Source organism: Engystomops pustulosus, chromosome 11, assembly GCF_040894005.1.
Source record: "Engystomops pustulosus chromosome 11, aEngPut4.maternal, whole genome shotgun sequence".
NCBI classification, from domain to species: Eukaryota; Metazoa; Chordata; class Amphibia; order Anura; family Leptodactylidae; genus Engystomops; species Engystomops pustulosus.
Window position 1 is genome coordinate 40,861,374 of NC_092421.1, and position 22,280 is coordinate 40,883,653.

General features: G+C 44.5%; 2 protein-coding genes across 2 annotated transcripts in view; both read right to left on the reverse strand.

Moving 5' to 3' along the window:
* The window catches only part of C11H10orf53 (chromosome 11 C10orf53 homolog), a 68,912-nt gene extending 64,181 nt beyond the window's left edge, over positions 1-4,731 (reverse strand). Inside the window, exon 1 of the mRNA XM_072130959.1 lies at positions 4,572-4,731. Within this exon, the coding sequence (XP_071987060.1) occupies positions 4,572-4,707 (136 nt within the window). The 5' untranslated portion in view covers positions 4,708-4,731. The remainder of the gene's footprint in view (positions 1-4,571) is intronic.
* Positions 4,732-7,165: 2,434 nt separating this feature from the next.
* Positions 7,166-22,280, reverse strand: part of CHAT (choline O-acetyltransferase) — a 92,854-nt gene continuing 77,739 nt past the window's right edge. Inside the window, exons 14-15 of the mRNA XM_072130957.1 lie at positions 21,818-21,955; positions 7,166-15,382 (exon numbers count right to left, since the gene is read on the reverse strand). Of these exons, the coding sequence (XP_071987058.1) occupies positions 15,119-15,382; positions 21,818-21,955 (402 nt within the window). The 3' untranslated portion in view covers positions 7,166-15,118. The remainder of the gene's footprint in view (positions 15,383-21,817; positions 21,956-22,280) is intronic.

A 22,280-nucleotide genomic window follows, 5' to 3' on the forward strand; every position in this document is an offset into this window, starting at 1 on the left:
TATAGAGCTGTGTGCCGGGTGCCCTCTTATAGAGCTGTGTGCCCGTTGCCCTCTTATAGAGCTGTGTGCCGGGTGCCCTCTTATAGAGCCGTGTGCCCGATGCCCTCTTATAAAGCTGTGTGCCGGGTGCGCTCTTATAGAGCTGTGTGCCCGGTGCCCTCTTATAGAGCTGTGTGCCGGGTGCTCTCATATAGAGCTATGTGCCCTCTTATAGAGCTATGTGCCGGGTGCCCTCTTATAGAGCCGTGTGCCCGTTGCCCTCTTATAGAGCTGTGTGCCGGGTGCCCTCTTATAGAGCTGTGTGCCCGATGCCCTCTTATAGAGCCGTGTGCCCTCTTATAGAGCTGTGTGCCGGGTGCCCTCTTATAGAGCTGTGTGCCCGATGCCCTCTTATAGAGCTGTGTGCTCTCTTATAGAGCTATGTGCCGGGTGCCCTCTTATAGAACCATGTGCCCGGTGCCCTCTTATAGAGCCGTGTGCCCGGTGCCCTCTTATAGAGCCGTGTGCCCGGTGCCCTCTTATAGAGCTGTGTGCCCAATGCCCTCTTATAGAGCCGTGTGCCCTCTTATAGAGCTGTGTGCCGGGTGCCCTCTTATAGAGCTGTGTGCCCGATGCCCTCTTATAGAGCTGTGTGCCCTCTTATAGAGCTATGTGCCGGGTGCCCTCTTATAGAGCCGTGTGCCCATTGCCCTCTTATAGAGCTGTGTGGAGGGTGCCCTCTTATAGAGCTGTGTGCCGGGTGCCCTCTTATAGAGCTGTGTGCCCGATGCCCTCTTATAGAGCCGTGTGCCCTCTTATAGAGCTGTGTGCCGTGTGCCCTCTTATAGAGCTGTGTGCCGTGTGCCCTCTTATAGAGCTGTGTGCCGGGTGCCCTCTTATAGAGCTGTGTGCCGGGTGCCCTCTTATAGCGCTGTGTGCCCGATGCCCTCTTATAGAACCGTGTGCCCTCTTATAGAGCCGTGTGCCCGGTGCCCTCTTATAAAGCCGTGTGCCCGGTGCCCTCTTATAGAGCTGTTTGCCCGATGCCCTCTTATAGAGCCGTGTGCCCTCTTATAGAGCCGTGTGCCCTCTTATAGAGCCGTGTGCCCTCTTATAGAGCTGTGTGCCCGATGCCCTCTTATAGAGGCGTGTGCCCTCTTATAGAGCTGTGTGCCCGATGCCCTCTTATAGAGCTGTGTGCCCTCTTATAGAGCTGTGTGCCCGATGCCCTCTTATAGAGCCGTGTGCCCTCTTATAGAGCTGTGTGCCCGATGCCCTCTTATAGAGCTGTGTGCCGGGTGCCCCCTTATAAAGCTGTGTGCCGGGTGCCCTCTTAGAGAGCTGTGTGCCGGGTGCCCTCTTATAGAGCCGTGTGCCGGGTGCCCTCTTATAGAGCCGTGTGCCGGGTGCCCTCTTATAGAGCTGTGTGCCCAATGCCCTCTTATAGAGCCGTGTGCCCTCTTATAGAGCTGTGTGCCCGATGCCCTCTTATAGAGCTGTGTGCCGGGTGCCCTCTTATAGAGCTGTGTGCCGGGTGCCCTCTTATAGAGCTGTGTGCCGGGTGCCCTCTTATAGAGCTGTGTGCCCGATGCCCTCTTATAGAGCTGTGTGCCCGATGCCCTCTTATAGAGCTGTGTGCCGGGTGCCCTCTTATAGAGCTGTTTGCCGGGTGCCCTCTTATAGAGCTGTGTGCCCGATGCCCTCTTATAGAGCTGTGTGCCCGATGCCCTCTTATAGAGCTGTGTGCCCGATGCCCTCTTATAGAGCCGTGTGCCCTCTTATAGAGCTGTGTGCTCTCTTAAAGAGCTGTGTGCCGGGTGCCCTCTTATAGAGCTGTGTGCCGGGTGCCCTCTTATAGAGCTGTGTGCCGGGTGCCCTCTTATAGAGCTGTGTGCCCGATGCCCTCATATAGAGCCGTGTGCCCTCTTATAGAGCTGTGTGGCGGGTGCCCTCTTATAGAGCTGTGTGGCGGGTGCCCTCTTATAGAGCTGTGTGCCCGGTGCCCTCTTATAGAGCTGTGTGCCCGGTGCCCTCTTATAGAGCCGTGTGCCCGGTGCCCTCTTATAGAGCCGTGTGCCCGGTGCCCTCTTATAGAGCCGTGTGCCCTCTTATAGAGCTGTGTGCCCAATGCCCTCTTATAGAGCCGTGTGCCCTCTTATAGAGCTGTGTGCCCTCTTAAAGAGCTGTGTGCCCGGTGCCCTCTTATAGATCTGTGTTCCCGGTGCCCTCTTATAGAGCTGTGTGCCCGGTGCCCTCTTATAGAGCTGTGTGCCCGGTGCCCTCTTATAGAGCTGTGTGCCCGGTGCCCTCTTATAGAGCCGTGTGCCCGGTGCCCTCTTATAGAACCTTGTGCCCTCTTATAGAGCTGTGTGCCCTCTTATAGAGCTGTGTGCCCTCTTATAGAGCTGTGTGCCCGGTGCCCTCTTATAGAGCTGTGTGCCGGGTGCCCTCTTATAGAGCTGTGTGCCCGGTGCCCTCTTATAGAGCTGTGTGCCCTCTTATAGAGCTGTGTGCCCGGTGCCCTCTTATAGAGCTGTGTGTCGGGTGCCCTCTTATAGAGCTGTGTGCCCGGTGCCCTCTTATAGAGCTGTGCGCCCTCTTATAGAGCTGTGTGCCCGGTGCCCTCTTATAGAGCTGTGTGCCGGGTGCCCTCTTATAGAGCTGTGTGCCGGGTGCCCTCTTATAGAGCTGTGCGCCCTCTTATAGAGCTGTGTGCCCGGTGCCCTCTTATAGAGCTGTGTGCCGGGTGCCCTCTTATAGAGCTGTGTGCCGGGTGCCCTCTTATAGAGCTGTGTGCCCGGTGCTCTCTTATAGAGCTGTGTGCCCGGTGCCCTCTTATAGAGCTGTGTGCCCGGTGCCCTCTTATAGAGCTGTGTGCCCGGTGCCCTCTTATAGAGCTGTGTGCCCGGTGCCCTCTTATAGAGCTGTGTGCCCGGTGCCCTCTTATAGAGCTGTGTGCTCGGTGCCCTCTTATAGAGCTGTGTGCCCGGTGCCCTCTTATAGAGCTGTGTGCCCGGTGCCCCCTTATAGAGCTGTGTGCCCGGTGCCCTCTTATAGAGCTGTGTGCCCGGTGCCCTCTTATAGAGCTGTGTGCCCGGTGCCCTCTTATAGAGCTGTGTGCCCGGTGCCCCCTTATAGAGCTGTGTGCCGGGTGCCCTCTTATAGAGCTGTGTGCCCGGTGCCCTCTTATAGAGCTGTGTGCCCGGTGCCCTCTTATAGAGCTGTGTGCTCGGTGCCCTCTTATAGAGCTGTGTGCCCAATGCCCTCTTATAGAGCCGTGTGCCCTCTTATAGAGCTGTGTGCCCGGTGCCCTCTTATAGAGCTGTGTGCCCGGTGCCCTCTTATAGAGCTGTGTGCCCGGTGCCCTCTTATAGAGCCGTGTGCCCGGTGCCCTCTTATAGAACCTTGTGCCCTCTTATAGAGCTGTGTGCCCTCTTATAGAGCTGTGTGCCCTCTTATAGAGCTGTGTGCCCGGTGCCCTCTTATAGAGCTGTGTGCCGGGTGCCCTCTTATAGAGCTGTGTGCCCGGTGCCCTCTTATAGAGCTGTGTGCCCTCTTATAGAGCTGTGTGCCCGGTGCCCTCTTATAGAGCTGTGTGTCGGGTGCCCTCTTATAGAGCTGTGTGCCCGGTGCCCTCTTATAGAGCTGTGCGCCCTCTTATAGAGCTGTGTGCCCGGTGCCCTCTTATAGAGCTGTGTGCCGGGTGCCCTCTTATAGAGCTGTGTGCCGGGTGCCCTCTTATAGAGCTGTGCGCCCTCTTATAGAGCTGTGTGCCCGGTGCCCTCTTATAGAGCTGTGTGCCGGGTGCCCTCTTATAGAGCTGTGTGCCGGGTGCCCTCTTATAGAGCTGTGTGCCCGGTGCTCTCTTATAGAGCTGTGTGCCCGGTGCCCTCTTATAGAGCTGTGTGCCCGGTGCCCTCTTATAGAGCTGTGTGCCCGGTGCCCTCTTATAGAGCTGTGTGCCCGGTGCCCTCTTATAGAGCTGTGTGCCCGGTGCCCTCTTATAGAGCTGTGTGCTCGGTGCCCTCTTATAGAGCTGTGTGCCCGGTGCCCTCTTATAGAGCTGTGTGCCCGGTGCCCCCTTATAGAGCTGTGTGCCCGGTGCCCTCTTATAGAGCTGTGTGCCCGGTGCCCTCTTATAGAGCTGTGTGCCCGGTGCCCTCTTATAGAGCTGTGTGCCCGGTGCCCCCTTATAGAGCTGTGTGCCGGGTGCCCTCTTATAGAGCTGTGTGCCCGGTGCCCTCTTATAGAGCTGTGTGCCCGGTGCCCTCTTATAGAGCTGTGTGCTCGGTGCCCTCTTATAGAGCTGTGTGCTCGGTGCCCTCTTATAGAGCTGTGTGCCGCTGCCTTGACCTTTTATATTTAAAAAAAAAAAAAAGTTAAATCTGCCTCCTGAGTTGGGGTCACACCAAACCATTGGTTTAGCAGTTTTTTTGGTGACATTCTGGGTTAGATTTCGGTCATTTCTCCTATCTGCACTTTCTTTAGGATATTTGATAGTGTGATGCAGGAGTTTGTTAGCAGCCTGAGCTGTGCCCGCGCACTGCCTTCTGGGACAGCACGTACCGACCTGCACCCACCAACCTACCTACCTCGCAGCCCCTGCAGCCTGGATACACGGTGCTCTACTACTCCGGAGCCGTTCCTGTACGGACCGAACCGCACAGTTACCGCAGCCTTCTCCGGCATGTCCGCGCCGCTGTGCTTCACGATCCCCATGGCAACCATGGCCGCGCCTCACTACAAGGTGAGCTCCGGGGGCGCGCGTGTCCGCGACTTCTGTCAGCGCCCGTTCACACACACACACACACACACACACACACACACACACACTGTGAGCTGACATAGTTATAAAATGTTTAGTCGTCCAGCAAAGGAACATGTAATAAGCAGGATGTGGCTGAATATACTACGTGTATATGTTGGTATGCAAACACATGTATTGGGGTATAAAGGATGTGTTTGCATGTGTGCCCAGAACTCGAGTTGTACAAAAACGGATTCCTTGTGGATTGTGTTTTCAAGGGCTTTGACAACATCTGGAAACCCCCAGAGGCTGCTGCCGCACGTCACGTGATGATTCCGTTTTCGGATTGTTGCAGCCCACTGACGATCACTTAGGCTGGTGCCATACGTAGCCCTTTTCTCTGCGTTTGAAAACGCAGACAAAGCCGCGCCCACCGGGCCTCGGCCCGATCGCATCGGCGTTTCTATGGAAAACGCCTTCGATTGGGAACGAGGCGCTGGTGTTTTGCGTTAAATGCACACGTGGCATTTTGAATCCGTTTTGAAAGCGTTTTTGGGCCGTTTTTAAGCAAAAACGTTAGCTCTTTGATGTCGTTTCACAAGCGAATCAGAGCGCACTGGGGCGGCCTGCGGCTATCAGCGCCCGGTGTATTGTATCTCCACAATACAAGACACCGGCCTCTGATTGCCTGTCTTTGCATACAAAAGTATAAGGTTGATGACACACGTAGCGCTCTGTCTGCGTTTGAAAACGCAGACAAAGCCGCACTCACCGGGGCGGGCCGCCGGTGTTTTGCATTAAATTAACGCAAAACAACCGCTGCCCGCCCCGGGCAAAGCGCTACCTGAGGGTGATGCCACACATGGCGTTTTTGGTCCGTTTTCAAACATCCGTTTTCAGTTCGTTTTTGGCCGTTTACCATGCATTTGGGTGAAGACATACATGGCGATCGGGACACACGCCTGCGATCGGGAACGAGCCGCCGGTGTTTCGCGTTAAATTAACGCAAAACACCGGCGGCTCGTTCCCGATCGCAGGCGTTACCATAGAAACGCCGATGCGATCGAGCCGAGGCCCGCCCCGGTGGGCGCGACTTTGTCTGCGTTTGCAAGCGCAGACAAAGCGCCCTGTGTGGCGCCGGCCTAAGGCCACAATCACACATTCCGCTAGCGTTGTGTTGATGGGGGGGGAGGGTGGCCTCAGTTTGATCGTTTCTAGGGAAACACTTGCTATTTGTAACCAGGCCCCGAAGTTTGTATTGTTTAAATGCAAGACACCTGGGCCTGGCTAACAACCGCATGGAATTGCATATGCAAACAGGCCGAGACGTTGAACCCAACGCAAGCAGAACGTGTGACCATGGCCTCAGTATTCTGACCCTTTGCTGTGACATTCATATTTAAATCACTGTCCATTTCCCTCTGTGATGTCACACGTGTCGTTTTGAACACGTTTTTGGCCCGTTTTTAAGCAGTCCGTCAAAAACCGCATGTGTTTAAAAACGCGTCCATTTTTGAAAAACGCATCAGGTTTTGACAGGTTCGACCAATTATCTAAATTAAAAGTGGTCAAAAACAGATGTGTTTTTAAAAAATGCATGCATTTTTTGACGGACTGCTTAAAAATGGGCCAAAAACGCGTTCAAAATGCCACGTGTAACATCACCCTGAGGCCAGCGCCACACGTGGCGCTTTTGTCTGCGCTTGCAAACACAGACAAAGTCGAGCCCACCGGGGCGGGCCTCGGCCCGATCGCATCGGCGTTTCTATGGAAACGTATGTTTTGCGTATAAGAACGCATCCTTTTTTTACCGTTTACCGTGCGTTTGGCTGCTTCGAAGCTGTTTATCTTAATAATTATGTTCAAAGCAGCCAAACGCATGGTAAATGGTAAAAAAAAGGATCATTTTAAAAACACAAGTGTTATTAAAATGCATGCGTTTTTAAATGGACTGAAAACGCATGCTTAAAAACTGACCAAAAATGCCATGTGTGACTTCACCCTAAGACCCCAAAGCGCATGTCAGAGCACGTGAGATTCATGGTGCATATGGTGCGTTCACACAATCCGTTTTTTACAGGCAGTTTTCGATGTCCGAACCAGGAGCGGTGTGAAAAGAAGAGGAAAGCATCTTCTCTCAATGATATGTTCTCACCCATTATGATCCTCACCTACTTTCGGCTTCAAAAACTGCATCCGAAAAACTGAACTTTTGAACGCACCCTATTTGTAGAAAAACTGGAAAGGGACACCTGGGAAGCACCTGGGAAGCTTATAGCAGGTCATATACAATGCTGGGAGTTTGGAGCTGGCAGATTCCCTGTATGTACTTATCATGGACACCCAACCATTTCCTATATGGACACTTCCACACATACTGCTGAAATGACACAATACAAACTTAAAAAATAACATATATTTTTATTATTTTAAAGGACTTTTTCTCTTACATACTTTTTTCTCAAGGTGATAGAATGTATCTCATTGTGAAACAATATACTATATTATATTGTAAAAAAATAAAATGTTACACTCTTTTACGAGTTGCTCACTGCTAAAATAATGGAAATATCTTGTATGTAAGTATAATTTTAGCTGCACCTATTAAGCAGATTACATGAGTTAACAGCAATATCATAATTTTTGAAGTTACAGTAAAACACTGAAAGCACAAAGCACCCGATGCTAGGAAGAAATGAGAGTGTATGTCATTATTCAGATGTCTGCTCAATGTGGAAGGCTACCTGCGTACCATTCGGGCAAATTACAGACGATGGGGCTCAGTTACTGAGGGTCCCGGATCGCACTTTTGTCGGATTGTTTGTTTTTTTCACAGGATTGCGCGGGTTTGAAAGGTATTTAAACGGTTCCTGCGCTGGGATTGTATAGTTTTTGGCACAGCGCAGCTTCAAAGAGACACAAATTGGGGGCGTGTCATCAGACAATCCTACTGATTCGGACAGCGCAGGATTTAACTTTCAAATTGTGTCGCATTCAGTGCCGAAACTAGAAGCTGATGGGCCCCAGTGCAAAATCTGTGCCAGGCCCCGGACTATAATGTATAGTTTATAGTAATAGTATTCTCATATGGGAAAGTGACACCATAAGGGCCCCCTAAACCTCATGGCCCCGGGTGCGATCGCAACCTCTGCACCCCCTCCACCCCTAGTCACATTCCATTGCACTTACATGCATCACTAAAAAGAAGATTAACTCCGGCAGATCTGAGCGAGAAAGCGACACATGCAGTAAATCACAATCTTAGTGAATTGCGGCACAGTGCATGATCGTCCGACTCCAACTCCGTCGGAGGGGTAAGTAAATGTGCCCCGATTTGTCACAGTTTGTTATGGATCTTTGTGAACTATCTGCTATGAGTGATCCAAGAAAAAGGGTTCAGACTAGGTCAGGCTCTACGATTTTGCAGATCAGCCACATGATCTGTTAAAATAATGTTTTTAGGCGCTGATCTGTTAAAAAGTATTTAAAGGACACCTGTCATCAGGTCTGTGTCACTTGTCCTGTCACTACTACCTGTTGGAGCAGCTCACAAGGATCCCATCCCAGCCTTTATCTAGTCAGTTCTTACATTATTCATTGTAAAATCATCTTTTCTTTATTATGTAAATGAGGCTGGTCACATGGTCAGAGTCAGTGATGTCACCCCTGTTCCCCCTCCCCTCTCCTCCCCCTGCTCATGTCTGTGTGTAATATATAGGAAAGCATGGCTAGTGTGTGCTGTATCTGCTGACATGCTGCATCCTCCTAATATACAGGTGAGGGACACAGACATCAGCTACACATGAATCTGACATGTTCTGCTGTAACATGGCTGCCTGGAGCTTCTGTATCTCTCCTATACACACACACACAGGCTGCAGGGGGCGTGGCCACCAGCACCAGGAAGCACATCATTATACAGCCTCACATCATTATACAGGCTGTCAGTCATGCACTGGGGGTGTGGCTCTACCTCCCACTCATGAATAGAGTGGACAGCTTGAATATGCTAATGCTTCATTGGACATTTCACAGGTCATTTGCATACAGCTTTAGGACCTCATTGCTTAGGTTTACAGGCATATAGAGGGACAATGAAGGGATAGAGGCAATGCTCTCTAATGGCAGTTTATGAAAATATATTTAGTTTAGGGGGGTTATTTTGCATGACGGGTTCTCTTTAATTTAGTGCAGCCGTGTGCCTGCCATTCTACAAATGGACAATACATGGCCGAGTGTCGCTGACCTAAGGGCTTATCCAGGGCATGAGATCGCAATAGTTAGCACACACAACAAACGTGACACACCTCTATGTTGGTTTTGTGAAACAGAAACAGTGAGTTTGTGTCTTTTGGTAACACACTTCTGAAATGTCATATTATATAACACAAGCACAATCCTCATTATGCATAAAACGGTTCTTCCTTTAACCCCTTAAGGACGGAGGGTTTTTCGCCTCATTTCTCGCTCTCCAACTTCAAAAATCCATAACTTTTTCATTTTTCCGTGTACAGACCTGTGTGAGGGCTTATTTTGTGCGTAACAAATTTTACTTTCCCGTAATGTTATTTATTTTAACATGCCGTGTACTGCGAAGCTGAAAAAAAATTCCAAATGTGGAAAAATTGAAAAAAAACCGCACGTGCGTCACGTTCTTGTGGGCTCAGTTTTTACGACTTTCACTCTTCGCTCCAAATAACACGCCTACTTTATTCTTTTATTCGGTGCGATCGCGGTGATACCAAATTTATACAGGTTTTATTGTGTTTTAATACATTTTAAAAAATTAAACGAATGTGTACAAAAAAGAAAAAAAAATTTTTGCCATCTTCTGACGCTAATAACTTTTTCATACTTTGGCGCACGGAGATGTGTGAGGGGTCATTTTTTGCGAAATGAGGCGACGTTTTCATTGCTACCATTTTGAGGTCTGTGCGACATTTTGATCATTTTTTATTTCATTTTTTATGTTATGTAAAAAGGTGTAAAAGTCGCATTTCGGACATTTGGGCGCCATTTCCCGCCTCGGAGGTCACCGCCGGCCGTAACCGTTTTTATATTTTGATAGATCGGGCATTTTGGGACGCGGCGATAACTAATATGTCTGTGATTTTTACTGTTTGTTATGTTTTATATCCGTTCTAGGGAAAGGGGGGTGATTTGAACTTTTAATATTTTATTAATTTTTTTTATTTTTTAAACTTTTTTTTTTCTTTTTTTTTTCACTATCTTTTAGACCATCTAGGGTACATTAACCCTAGATGGTCAGATCGCTGCTACCATATACTGCAATACTTCTGTATTGCAATGTATGGCATTTTTGCAGCACATTCATTACAATGAGCCACTGGCTCATTGTAACGAATATGCAGCTGCCAGATAGCCTCGTGTCAAAAGAAGACACGAGGCTACCATGGCAACCGATCACCGCCCCCCGATGACGTTCGGGGGCGTGGCGATCAAAAAAAAGATGGCGGCGCCCGCGCGCCCCGCCGTCTTTTAAACGCCGCCGGCGACTTTGCCGGCGGCGTTTAGGGGGTTAATAGCCACGATCGGTGCAAGCACCGACCGCGGTTATTAGCGGTGGGGGTTTTGTGCAAAATGCAAAACCCCCCCCCTCTGTATGAAGAGGACTCAGCCCGTGAGCCCTCTTCATACATCCCTTATACCTCTGCGCCGTAGAGCTACGGCGCAGAGCGTTAAGGGGTTAAAGACTGCATAACTTATATACATTACACTGATTTATAGACTATGAAGAGGACACAGGTCACTGTAGCATTTTTTCAGACGGGTAATACGGTAATACTCAATTCTCCCACCATTTATCAGAAGCATTTTGGCTGAGAAGCAGGGGCGTAACTATAGGGGTAGCAGCCATAGCAGATCCAGTTAAAGTATATAAAATAAATAATTGATTTTTGGAAGTCATTTATGGTGTAAAGTAACTGATGTTACAAGATAATTTATTTGTGACTTTGTGATTCTGCTGAATAACCATGATTTGCACCTATTCCCACCCTTAAGCCACCTCCATCCCAAGTGGGGAGTGGCGGAGTGAGGGGGAAATTTCCCTGCCCCGTACCTGTGCACTACCTAAAACCTGTGCCTGGACCTCCGTAGGCAGGAAGGCCCACGCCGCCATCAGGCATGCTCCCCTAATGCCCACTTGGTGTTTTACAGGACACTATACACCACATGGACTCCAGTAATGTAGTAACATCTTTAACATCTGTACAGAAATGATAATCTGTGCCAATATCTTACATGAGAAATGATACATCAAAATCAGCTGCTCTCACTTTTTACATCTCAATTTCCCAATTTCCCTACAACCTTATTAGTCTTTCATTCTTATTTGGAAGTTTGAGGTAATGGGAAAAGTAATCAGTTTTTAAAAGTCTTAGTAATCTTTTAAATATTCGTATGGAAAAGTCTATAAAGAAGAAGGATTCTACTAATTATTCTCACAAACACCATCCAAATATATACATGGTATTGGTTACTGACGAAGAAAACTCTAACCCCTAAAACACAACACCATGTATCAAAATATTTCTTTATTTGAAAAAAGAGCATAGATTGCAAAAAGCACATAAACCCTTTAAAACACCTGCCACACTAGGGTTCTGGGAAAAGAGGGGTGAACTTTTTTTTTAAATTTATTATAAAAAAAAAAAAGTTAAATTATTTTTAGACCTCTGAGGGGGTCTGCTTGCTCTGCAGTATATGTCAATTTTGCACATGATCTCCAGCGGACACTTAGAGATCAGACTAAATGACAGGCCTGAGAGGCTAGCTGAGACTCCCAGCTGCTCTAGCAACCGCCCCCATTGCTCTTATAGGGGTACAACGATTGGTTCCTTGATGGAAGTTGCATTTGCTTGGTAGACACCTGCGATCGGTGCTGACTGGGGATTAGTGGCGGGTGTAAAAAAACGGAAACACAAAAGTGTAAAAAGGTAACGGCACTAAGGGATTAAAGGAGGTCTAAAAGAAATCTACCACTTATCAGCTCAGCTGTTGAAAAAGGCTCAGGAGAGCCTAAACACGACCGGAATATTAAATGGATGCTATACCTTATGACAAATTAAACCTACAATATAAAGTTAAAAGCTCCTTCAAAGTGCCAGGGCCATTTCTTTCACTTGTGATGCAATATATAGTTTTAATGAAACAGCAGTGTTTTGTGTTTTCAATAAAGTGAATGTAGTTTAATACATTGTATTATTTTCTATGTGCAGAATTCTTTTGCTTTGTAAATATTTGTATGGGCCACCATATTGTCTTGCCTTAAAGGACACCTGTCATCAGGTCTCTGTCACTATTTCTGTCACCTGTTGGAGCAGCTCACAAGGATCCATCCCAGCCTTTATCTAGTTATTTCATACATTAATCATTGTAAAATCATCTATTCTTTATCATGTAAATGAGGCTGGTCACATGGTCAGAGGCAGTGATGTCACCCCTGTTACCCCTCCCCTCTCCTCCCCCTGCTCATGTCTGTGTGTAATGTATAGTAAAGCATAGCTAGTATCTGCTGACATGCTGCATCCTCCTAATATACAGGTGAGAGACACAGACATCAGCTACACATGAATCTGACATGTTCTGCTGTAACATGGCTGCCTAGAGCTGCTGTATCTCTCCTATACACACACAGAGGCTGCAGGGGGTGTGGCCGCCAGCACCAGGAAGCACATCATTATACAGCCTCACATCATTATACAGGCTGTCAGTCATGCACTGGGGGTGTGGCCGCCAGCACCAGGAAGCACATCATTATACAGCCTCACACCATTATACAGGCTGTCAGTCAAGCACTGGGGGCGTGGCTGTGCCTCCCACTCATGAATAGAGTGGACAGCTTGAATATGCTAATGCTTCATTGGACATTTCACAGGTCATTTGCATACAGCTTTAGGACCTCATTGCTTAGGTTTACAGGCATGTAGAGGGACAATGAAGGGATAGAGGCAATGCTCTCTAATGGCAGTTTATGAAAATATATTTAGTTTAGGGGGGTTATTTTGCATGACGGGTTCTCTTTAATGACAGACCACTCACATCCTACAGGTGTGCTCTCAGATGACATATTGCTATCAAAATACTTCCTACAGTAACGCTACAGCAAAGCAAATACAAAAATGTACAGTACAATATGGAATAGTTTCCCTCCACCAATGCTTTTTCTAATGTAATTAAGTGTAGGAAATGTATTTGAGGTATTGCTTATTACAGCATAATTGCTGAATGCTTCCACTAACAAGAGACCTCAGCAACGCTAATCAAATCCTCCGTTATTTACATAATTACATAACATTATCATTTATACAATATTATTTTGTTAGGTATAATTAATTTTAGATACAATCTAATGGAAAAATAATCTAAGATTTCGGATTTAGTCATGACGCCATTCTTATTGCAGTCCCTACAGGTAAAATAGTAAATTTGGCACTAGGCTGCTTTATTATAGGAGAATCCACTGTTATCATGTGATTTCTCATAAATAATAAAGATAAACAGTGGCTCACATTTTAGTATGACCTCATGTCACTAAACTCCACATCTAAAGGGGTTTTCCCACGAACCAAGTTAGACCCTATCCACGGGCGCTGGGCAAGTTCCGTCAGCTCCATTGAGATGTATGGAGCAGAACGGTTATGCACGGCTGTCTGGTCCATTAATCTCCAGGAGCGACAAAAGGTCTGACTGAGGTACCTGGGCCTGATCACTGAGGCCCCCACCGATGAGCAAGTTCATACATTAGCATTAAAGTGAAAGCAATTTGGAAAAGGTAATGTAGACAGTGGCCCATATTTATCAAAAACAGTGCAAACTGCACTATATGGAGTTTTCCTGTGGAGTGTGCAGAGGGCGCAGGTTCTTGAATTGCTGTGCATGTTCTTCATGAATCTGGTGCCCCCTGCACTGCTCAAGAAGTGTGCACCATATCTTTTAGTGGACTTTGTTCATGCTGCAGAATTTTGGCGCATGGTCTGACTTAGCACTAATACACCCCTTTTGGTGCACATTTTATGTCTTGAAAAGCCTACACACAAAACTAATGCAGACACCTTATAAATACATGTTGCTCAGTGCAGAAAATAAAACTTAATTTCACACACTATTCTTTTTTTTTTTCCTCCATGCATTTCTTTTACATTGAAGTCTATGTGGGTGAAAACCTGTATCATATCAATGTGCTGATATGATGCAGAATTGCCTCCGCCTAAAGAGACAGGAAAAAAATGAAAATCTGCAAAAAAAAACCCTGCAACATCCGGGTGACAATCCGCAATGTGTGCACATAGCCTCAATGTATTGTTTCTTATTCTCCAGCATCTAATACTGGGGATTATCCAACTAAACCTTCTGGGCTTGATGGAGCTGATATGTTTTATCTGCTTTTGATTATTTTGTTGTGAACTTTGGGTCTAGTCTATTGAAGTTTGAACCCATATTGGAACTGGATTCCCTTTTCACTGTGTTGCCCTGCCTCATTGTTTTTGTATATGTTGAAATTTAGATGAATTAAGCTGATGAAATTTTTTTTTGCCTTCCACATGCCAGTAGGCCTCAAATAATGGTGCTTTAGCTACGTTGGAGCACCTTCTGCAAGAGTAATTTTGAAGGATACCTGTCACCAGGTATATCATTTTTAGCTGATTAGAGATTTAAAACTGATGAGTTTAAAAATGACGTTGCTGGCATTCTGCATCATTCCAGTACTTTATAAAAGCATATTACACATTACCTGGCTCCATGCCAGCACCATACAGCGCATCATAGGGGGTGGGACTACTCCATTGGCCTAAGTCCCCTTATCATCACTCGTACCCAAGCAGAATTGAAGAAACGGGAAATTGGAGCTGACCCCCCGATTGCGTGACTTGCTGGACAGTACTGGCAGAGAGCCAGTTAATGTTTAATATATTAAACTAAAATACAGAAATGATTCAGAAACATGAAAGGGCATTTTTAAAGTCATTAGAGTTTATAGCAGAGCCTATAGGAACCAGTTACAAATGACATTCCTGGTGACAGGTTCCCATTACAACCATGGCAAGAAAGATAGACAGATTCTGGACTGATTTTACCAACAGTACATACATAAAGGCCGTTGCCCACATCGGTGTGTATAACACTTATGGGCCACAGCAGTAGATTTCTGAGTCACCAACCTAGTGATGGTAGTCAATCCTTAATTAGAAAAATTACATTTTAGTTTTTTTTGTTGTTTCAATGTTTGCTTACAGTGGTGAGCTTTTACTAGTTTATAATGTTTTTTTTTCTCAAGCAAATCTTCTACCCAAAAATATGCATTCAAAAATATAGTATATTTTGGGAAAGTAAATAATATATCAAGTATGCATTTTGCTGAATCGTAACCTAGGTCCTGTGTCCATTTTCTTGCTGAGATTTTCTTTCCTTCACAGGTGTCTGAGCCTTAGTATTATGTTGTACACACAGGTCCCCCATGGCAGTCAGACTTTCTTCTACTGCCTTGGCAAACGTGTCGGATGAAGTTTCTTTGCAGTCTCGGAAACTTGAGATGCAGAAGAGTATACTTTCAGGCTGCGGATTGTAACAGGCACCATATCCGTTGGGCACTACTGGACCATAGCAGCAAAACATTTCCATTGTGGTAGGAACCTGAAAAAAAAAATATATAATTTTCACTAGATATTATACATCGCAACAAAAGGTTGTTTGAGAAAAAACACCACAAACTATATTAAAGAAAATCTACCAGAAGGATGCTGTGCTTTTAACCTAAGTACCCTCACATGCTGTTAATTTAGCAGTTTGGCTTTTTTTTTTTTTTTTAGAGTAAAGGGACTTATATGCAATATTCAAATGGGCCTCAGAGGCTCCTTTGTGTGTCACAGGAGTCCATTCTTGCCCCTGTTGGCTGCTATGTCAGTGTTTATGTCAGCCTCCTCGTCCCCTTTGCCTACAAGAGGGGCAGCCTTAGCAGTTCCTGGGCATGCAAGGACGTTTCATCAATCTGCAGCCAGTAATGCAGTGATGAGAAAACTGTGCATTCGAGGGATTTGCCGAGTGCCAGCTGACATCACCGGCTCTCTGGTTGGGGTGCCGAGGGTGGAGTCGGGCATAGTTTCCATAGGGAGAACTGCATAATTCGCTGCCGAAGGGGCCAAAAGGGGATCCTGTGATGGACACAAGAACCCTGAGGCTCATATGCAAATTATATTATAGAAAGCGTTATTATATAAAGACAAATAAAAACATGAATTTTAAAAATGATATGAAATGCCTTTTAAAGAAAGGCTCTTAACTTTTTGTCTTCTGTTAAGCAATTTATGTTTTCTGAGCTTATATAGTAAATGTATATTTGTGTTCTTTAACCTTGAACCTATCACCACAAATTGACCTAATAAACCAATACCAATATGTTGCCAAGCAGCTTCCAAATCGGGTTTCTTTCATGACCCAGTGTGGTATATAAACTTGTATAAAGTAAATGAGGCGGAGATTTTAAGCACTGAAGTCAAGCTCCCTCTTCCTCAGAAAGCCCCCTGATGGTCCTGCATCCAGAGACATCACTAACCAGATCTCCAGAAGTCCAATGAATGATGTCAATCAAAGGAGGAGGCGTTCAGAGCTCCCCAACTTGATTTCACTGTTTAACTGTCCGCCTCTTTGACTCCTTGAAGGCAAATTGGTGTGCATGTAGTCTCAAGAGGACCTTTCACCATCTTCATCAGCTTGAACGCTGCCTACTTCAAAATGCATTTTTCCTCCGATTCTGGCACAGCTAAAATTAATTCTCTAACCTTCTCAATTCCCAAGCAATCTTTGTATTGTTCCACTTTGTTTGCCCCATCTGACAGCGCTTATTTAGCATAGTTTCAGTATCCAATATATTTATTAGGGTTTCTACTATCAGATGGAGCTCCACCCAGTAGAACTCCAAAAATATTTAATATTAATATTAATTTTTATTGATTGCTCTAGAATAGTGGGGTGCTAGGGAAATAATTTTACACTACTTGCAGTAGAGTGACAGCTATTAAGGGGCGCAAAACATTGGAGTAGTGAATCGATCTTGTTTGAACATTCTCTCAACAGATAGGTGGGAATATAAGTGTGGGTAGATACATCGATTAAAGTGACAGCTTTAAAATATGTCCTATACACAGGCTTAAAGTATTTTTGCATTGCTGTAATATTTGTTTGCATCTTTCTTCTGAACATTGTTAAAACCACAAGTCTGATTCACCAGAGCACTTGTGTGATCCCATTAGGTATTAGTATGAGTGACTCATTCTTTCAGGAAATAATAAAACAAAACATCTATTGTTCTACTGAGACACCCAACGTTCACCATAGAATCATTTATAGAATTTTGAACCAATATTTGCCTCACATGACTTTGCCTTCAATTTAAATTATCATACAGACACCATCATATTTTCTAAAATAGCAGCAGGGAATATCCAGCTTCCAGAACATAGCAGAAAAAGAAATTGAGTTAAAAATCCACTTTATTAGAGGAATATTAAAAAGATCTTTGGACGTCACTAATTCATATGTCTGACATGTTTCTATCCATCACGGTTCTTAGTCGTAGCCTAAAGTAGTGTCATTGAACAGAGTGTTTAAGCAGTGTTGGAATCTTTACAATAGACACAAAACTTTCAAGACAATAAAACGGAAGTTACATTTTAACAAAGATAGACTGATGTCTCAAATACAAAACTTTAGATACAGAAGTATATTACCGTATATTAATACAAGTATATAAGATAATTTTTTTTGGTTGAGACCGAGTGGGAATCTGGTTTGTATTACCAGTAGCCAATGGTTCACGTGATCGCAACGACCTAGTCCATTTTTCCAGAAAATGATGTAAACTTTATTCTTCAAATATTACATTTCATATTCATACAAATAGGCGCATTGTAGCTGACTCATTTCAAGCGCTTACATGGCTCTTAGTAATAGCCTCAGGCTATTAATTTTAATATTTGAAGAAAAAAGTTTGGAAACTTTTAATACAGTGCTGGGTGACCTTAATTTTGGGGAAAAAATTGTGGATACCCTAGATAGTATATCCTTGCCAGTATATCCTTGCATGTCCTCATAAGTAATAATCATTACTATGGAGATGAAAGAGAGGTTTGTTTTGTTATTGTATTGTAGGTTTCAAGCTTGACACATAGCTAAATACACTGTGGTCATGCTCACAGTTTAAATGAGTTTTGATATCATATGTTTTTAGAGTAATTAACAATAAATGAGCAAATAGTGTTCAGAATATAAAAAAATGGCCACAAATTGCGTGATAGTAACAGCACAACCATCACTTATATGTGACCACTGTTTCTTAAAAAAAACACTTAACCCAAGGGCCTACGACTAAACCAGATAGTCCTTCCACATGGATCAAGCAATGACCAGCACTGACCATCCAATATTTAATATAGAGAAAAGCAAGATGGGTCTATAAAACATAACCTTTAATACGCAATTTAAAAAGTTACAAGAGCCATTTATAGGCTAACCAAATCAGCATCAACTGAGTAACGCCGCCACACCTATACGGTTATACCCACAAGAGACCGAAATACCAATTATAGGGATATAGTTCATAAATAAGCATGTGCCAGATAGAAGGGTCCCACACCATCTCTTGTGTAATGATATTGCATAATACAGAGTTAATATGTTTAGCATCATATACACAGTGTAGTGAAAAAATATTGGAACAATCTCGCCCAGTCCTGCAGTTTCAGGTACTGTGATCCAGGGGTGCAGAAGCAATAAGCAGGGTCCTGACAATGGGCGGTCCCACGCTGACCCTGATAACTGCATTTTCCCTACAATATGAAATAAGGCCATAAATCCCCCAGTTAGGGCATAACTGTAATAAATGACAAAAAATGTATGCATTTCTTCCCACAGCATGTGGGGTTCATCAGGGGACACTAGAAATAGTTAACTGTCCTCTCAGTAGCGAGGGTGACAGATATGAGCCAAGCAGTGGCCTGTTGCTCAGTAGACCCGGCCAGTCTCTTGTTGGTATAGGTGTGGCGGTGCCACTCGGTTGATGCTGATTTGGTTAGCCTATAAATGGCTCTTGTAACTTTTTAAATTGCGTATTAAAGGTTATATTGTAGAGTAATCAACAATGAAAATGTGTGGTTTTATATAAATACTTGCATAAATTAAATCGAGCATCCTCACATTTAGCACAACAATCAGTCTATCTTTGTTAAAACGTAACTTGTGTTTTGTTGTCTTGGAGGTGTGTGTCTACTGTACAGATTACAACACTGCTTAAATACTATGTTCAATGACACTACAGTATTTTAGGCTAAGTCTATGAACAGTGATTGTTTCAAAATGCATCAAACTTGATTTGATGATGTTCAAAGATGTTTTAACATCTGAACACGTTTAACAACGTGAATGGGTGCCAAAGACTTCTGTTGTGTCAAAACAATAAAAACCTATTGGTCTTTAAATGAGGGGATACATATTTTAACTGTTACGAGTAAAAATGAGGGTTAAATAATCATGAGGGTAAGTCAGTTTTGTTGAACTATGCTTTGCCACAATGTGTGCCAAAGATATCAAATGGCGTATGAAAGATTTAGCATATCTGTAAGGCTGCATTCACACTACAGTATGGGGGACGTATATACGGCCGACGTATATGCGGCTGATATACATCCCCCATACGCTTCTATGGGCTCACGGCGCCCTACGGGAGAGGTACGGTGCCGCACATGTCCTATCTTTTCCCGTATTACGGCGCCACGGCCATACATCGCCCCACGCTGCCGTGTGCCCGCCGTGCTACGGTGCGGCGGGCTCACGGCAGTGTGCATGCAGCCTGAATCCGCATAAAAAGTGTCTCTCATGTATCTCCTACAGTTTTTAAAGTAAATCTAGAGTATAGTGGCTAACCATGCCCTCTTTTACACCCATTTTTCAAAAGTGGAGTGGGTGGTTTAAACCTTTTAATATGTTGCAAAATGTTTGTGATAATGAGCTCAAAATGTAAAGCTTGTGACCAATGTGTCACCAAAAAATGACCTAATTTGTAAAACCGAAATTTTAAACTTATTTCTTTGGGGTCCTTGATGATTATTTTAGAAAAAATACTATATCCTTCTATTTTAACTCTGGCCACTAAGCCCAATAATAGACTGAAATTGTTATTTTGTGAGGTTTTCTTTGCTGCATTTGCATCACACACAGGATTACAATAGAACATCTGACCTCTATAGAAACCACAGTCATTACATCACTACTGACTCTTGTCAACTGTGATGAAGTCACAGCTTATCCATGTACAATCTCCTTTATATAGATAAAACACTGATCCATCATTGCATCACTGCTGACAATAGATCATGTCACATCTTATCTCCTCCCCCTCCCTGTACTATGACCTCTATATAGATAACACTGACCCATCATTACATCACTACTGACAATAGATGTCACAGCTTATCTCTTCCCCCTCCCCGTACAATGACCTCTATATAGATAACACTGACCCACCATTACATCATTACTGACAATAGATGTCACAGCTTATCTCCTCCCCCTCCCCGTACAATGACCTCTATATAGATAACACTGACCCATCATTACATCACTACTGACAATAGATGATGTCACAGCTTATCTCCTCCCCCTCCCTGTACAATGACCTCTATATAGATACCACTGACCTATTATTGCATCACTACTGACAATAGATGATGTCACAGCTTATCTCCTCCCCCTCCCTGTACAATGACCTCTATATAGATAACACTGACCCATCATTACATCACTACTGACAATAGATGTCACAGCTTATCTCCTCCTCCTCCTGTACAATGACCTCTATATAGATACCACTGACCTACTATTGCATCACTACTGACAATAGATGATGTCACAGCTTATCTCCCCCCTGCCTGTACAATGACCTCTATATAGATAACACTGACCATCATTACATCACTACTGACAATAGATGATGTCACAGATTATCTCCTCCCCCTCCCTGTACAATGACCTCTATATAGATACCACTGACCTATTATTGCATCACTACTGACAATAGATGATGTCACAGCTTATCTCCCCCCTGCCTGTACAATGACCTCTATATAGATAACACTGACCATCATTACATCACTACTGACAATAGATGATGTCACAGATTATCTCCTCCCCCTCCCTGTACAATGACCTCTATATAGATACCACTGACCTATTATTGCATCACTACTGACAATAGATGATGTCACAGCTTATCTCTTCCCCCTGCCTGTACAATGACCTCTATATAAATAACACTGACCATCATTACATCACTACTGACACTAGATGATGTCACAGCTTACCTTATCTCCTCACCCTCCTTATACAATGACCTCTAGATAGAGAACACTGACCCATCATTACATCACTACTGACAATAGATGATGTCACAACTTATCTCCTCCCCCTCCCTATACAATGACCTCTATATAGATAACACTGACCCATCATTACATCACTACTGACAATAGATGATGTTGAAGCTTATATCCTTCCCCTCCCTGTACAATGACCTCTACATAGATAACACTGACCCAGCATTACATCACTACTGACAATAGATGATGTCACATCTTATCTCCTCCCCCTCCTTGTACTATGACCTCTATATAGATAACACTGACCCATCATTACATCACTACAGACAATAGATGATGTCACAGCTTATCTCCCCCTCCCTGTACAATGACCTCTATATAGATAACACTGACTCATCATTACATCACTACTGATAATAGATGATGTCACAGCTTATCTCCCCCCTCCCTGCACAATGACCTCTATATAGATAACACTGACCTATTATTACATCACTACTGACAATAGATGATGTCACAGCTTATCTCCTCCCCCTGCCTGTACAATGACCTCTATATAGATAACACTGACCCATCATTACATCACTACTGACAATAGATGATGTCACAGGCAAGGTGGAAGCCCAATTTCTATGGGCAGAAGACAGTGTAAAAATATAAAAACAACTCTTGTTGTAAAAGAAATATGTGAAGCTCTTACCTGACTAGTAGAGAGTATAAATCGATTGCTTGACAAGTACATTTCATCTGTAAAAACCTCAGGCAGCTCCTTGCAGTGTTCTCGTGCTAACTCTCTCAGAGCTAGTAAGTGGTTATCAATTGCCATTCCTGTAATGGCCTGAGAGAAAAGAGAGAAGTAAGTCTATAATAAAATGGGTTATTCTAGCGGGAATTTATAAAAAATTCTGACAGGTCTGATGTGCGTGTTTGTGCTCCAAAAAGTTGCATGTCGTTAACTGCCAAAAAAGGCATAGTTACGGAAGTGAAACCTTTTTGACACGAAAACAGATTAAATATATGGATTGTTGATTCAGGCTGTAACGATGATAATTGCCCACCACTGTATCATGGGCACAGTCGCTGTTGTCCCTGCAGTCCTCACTCCTCCCTGGCGTCTGGCTGCTGCTCCTAGACACATGATCTATACTTTTGCTATCAGGATT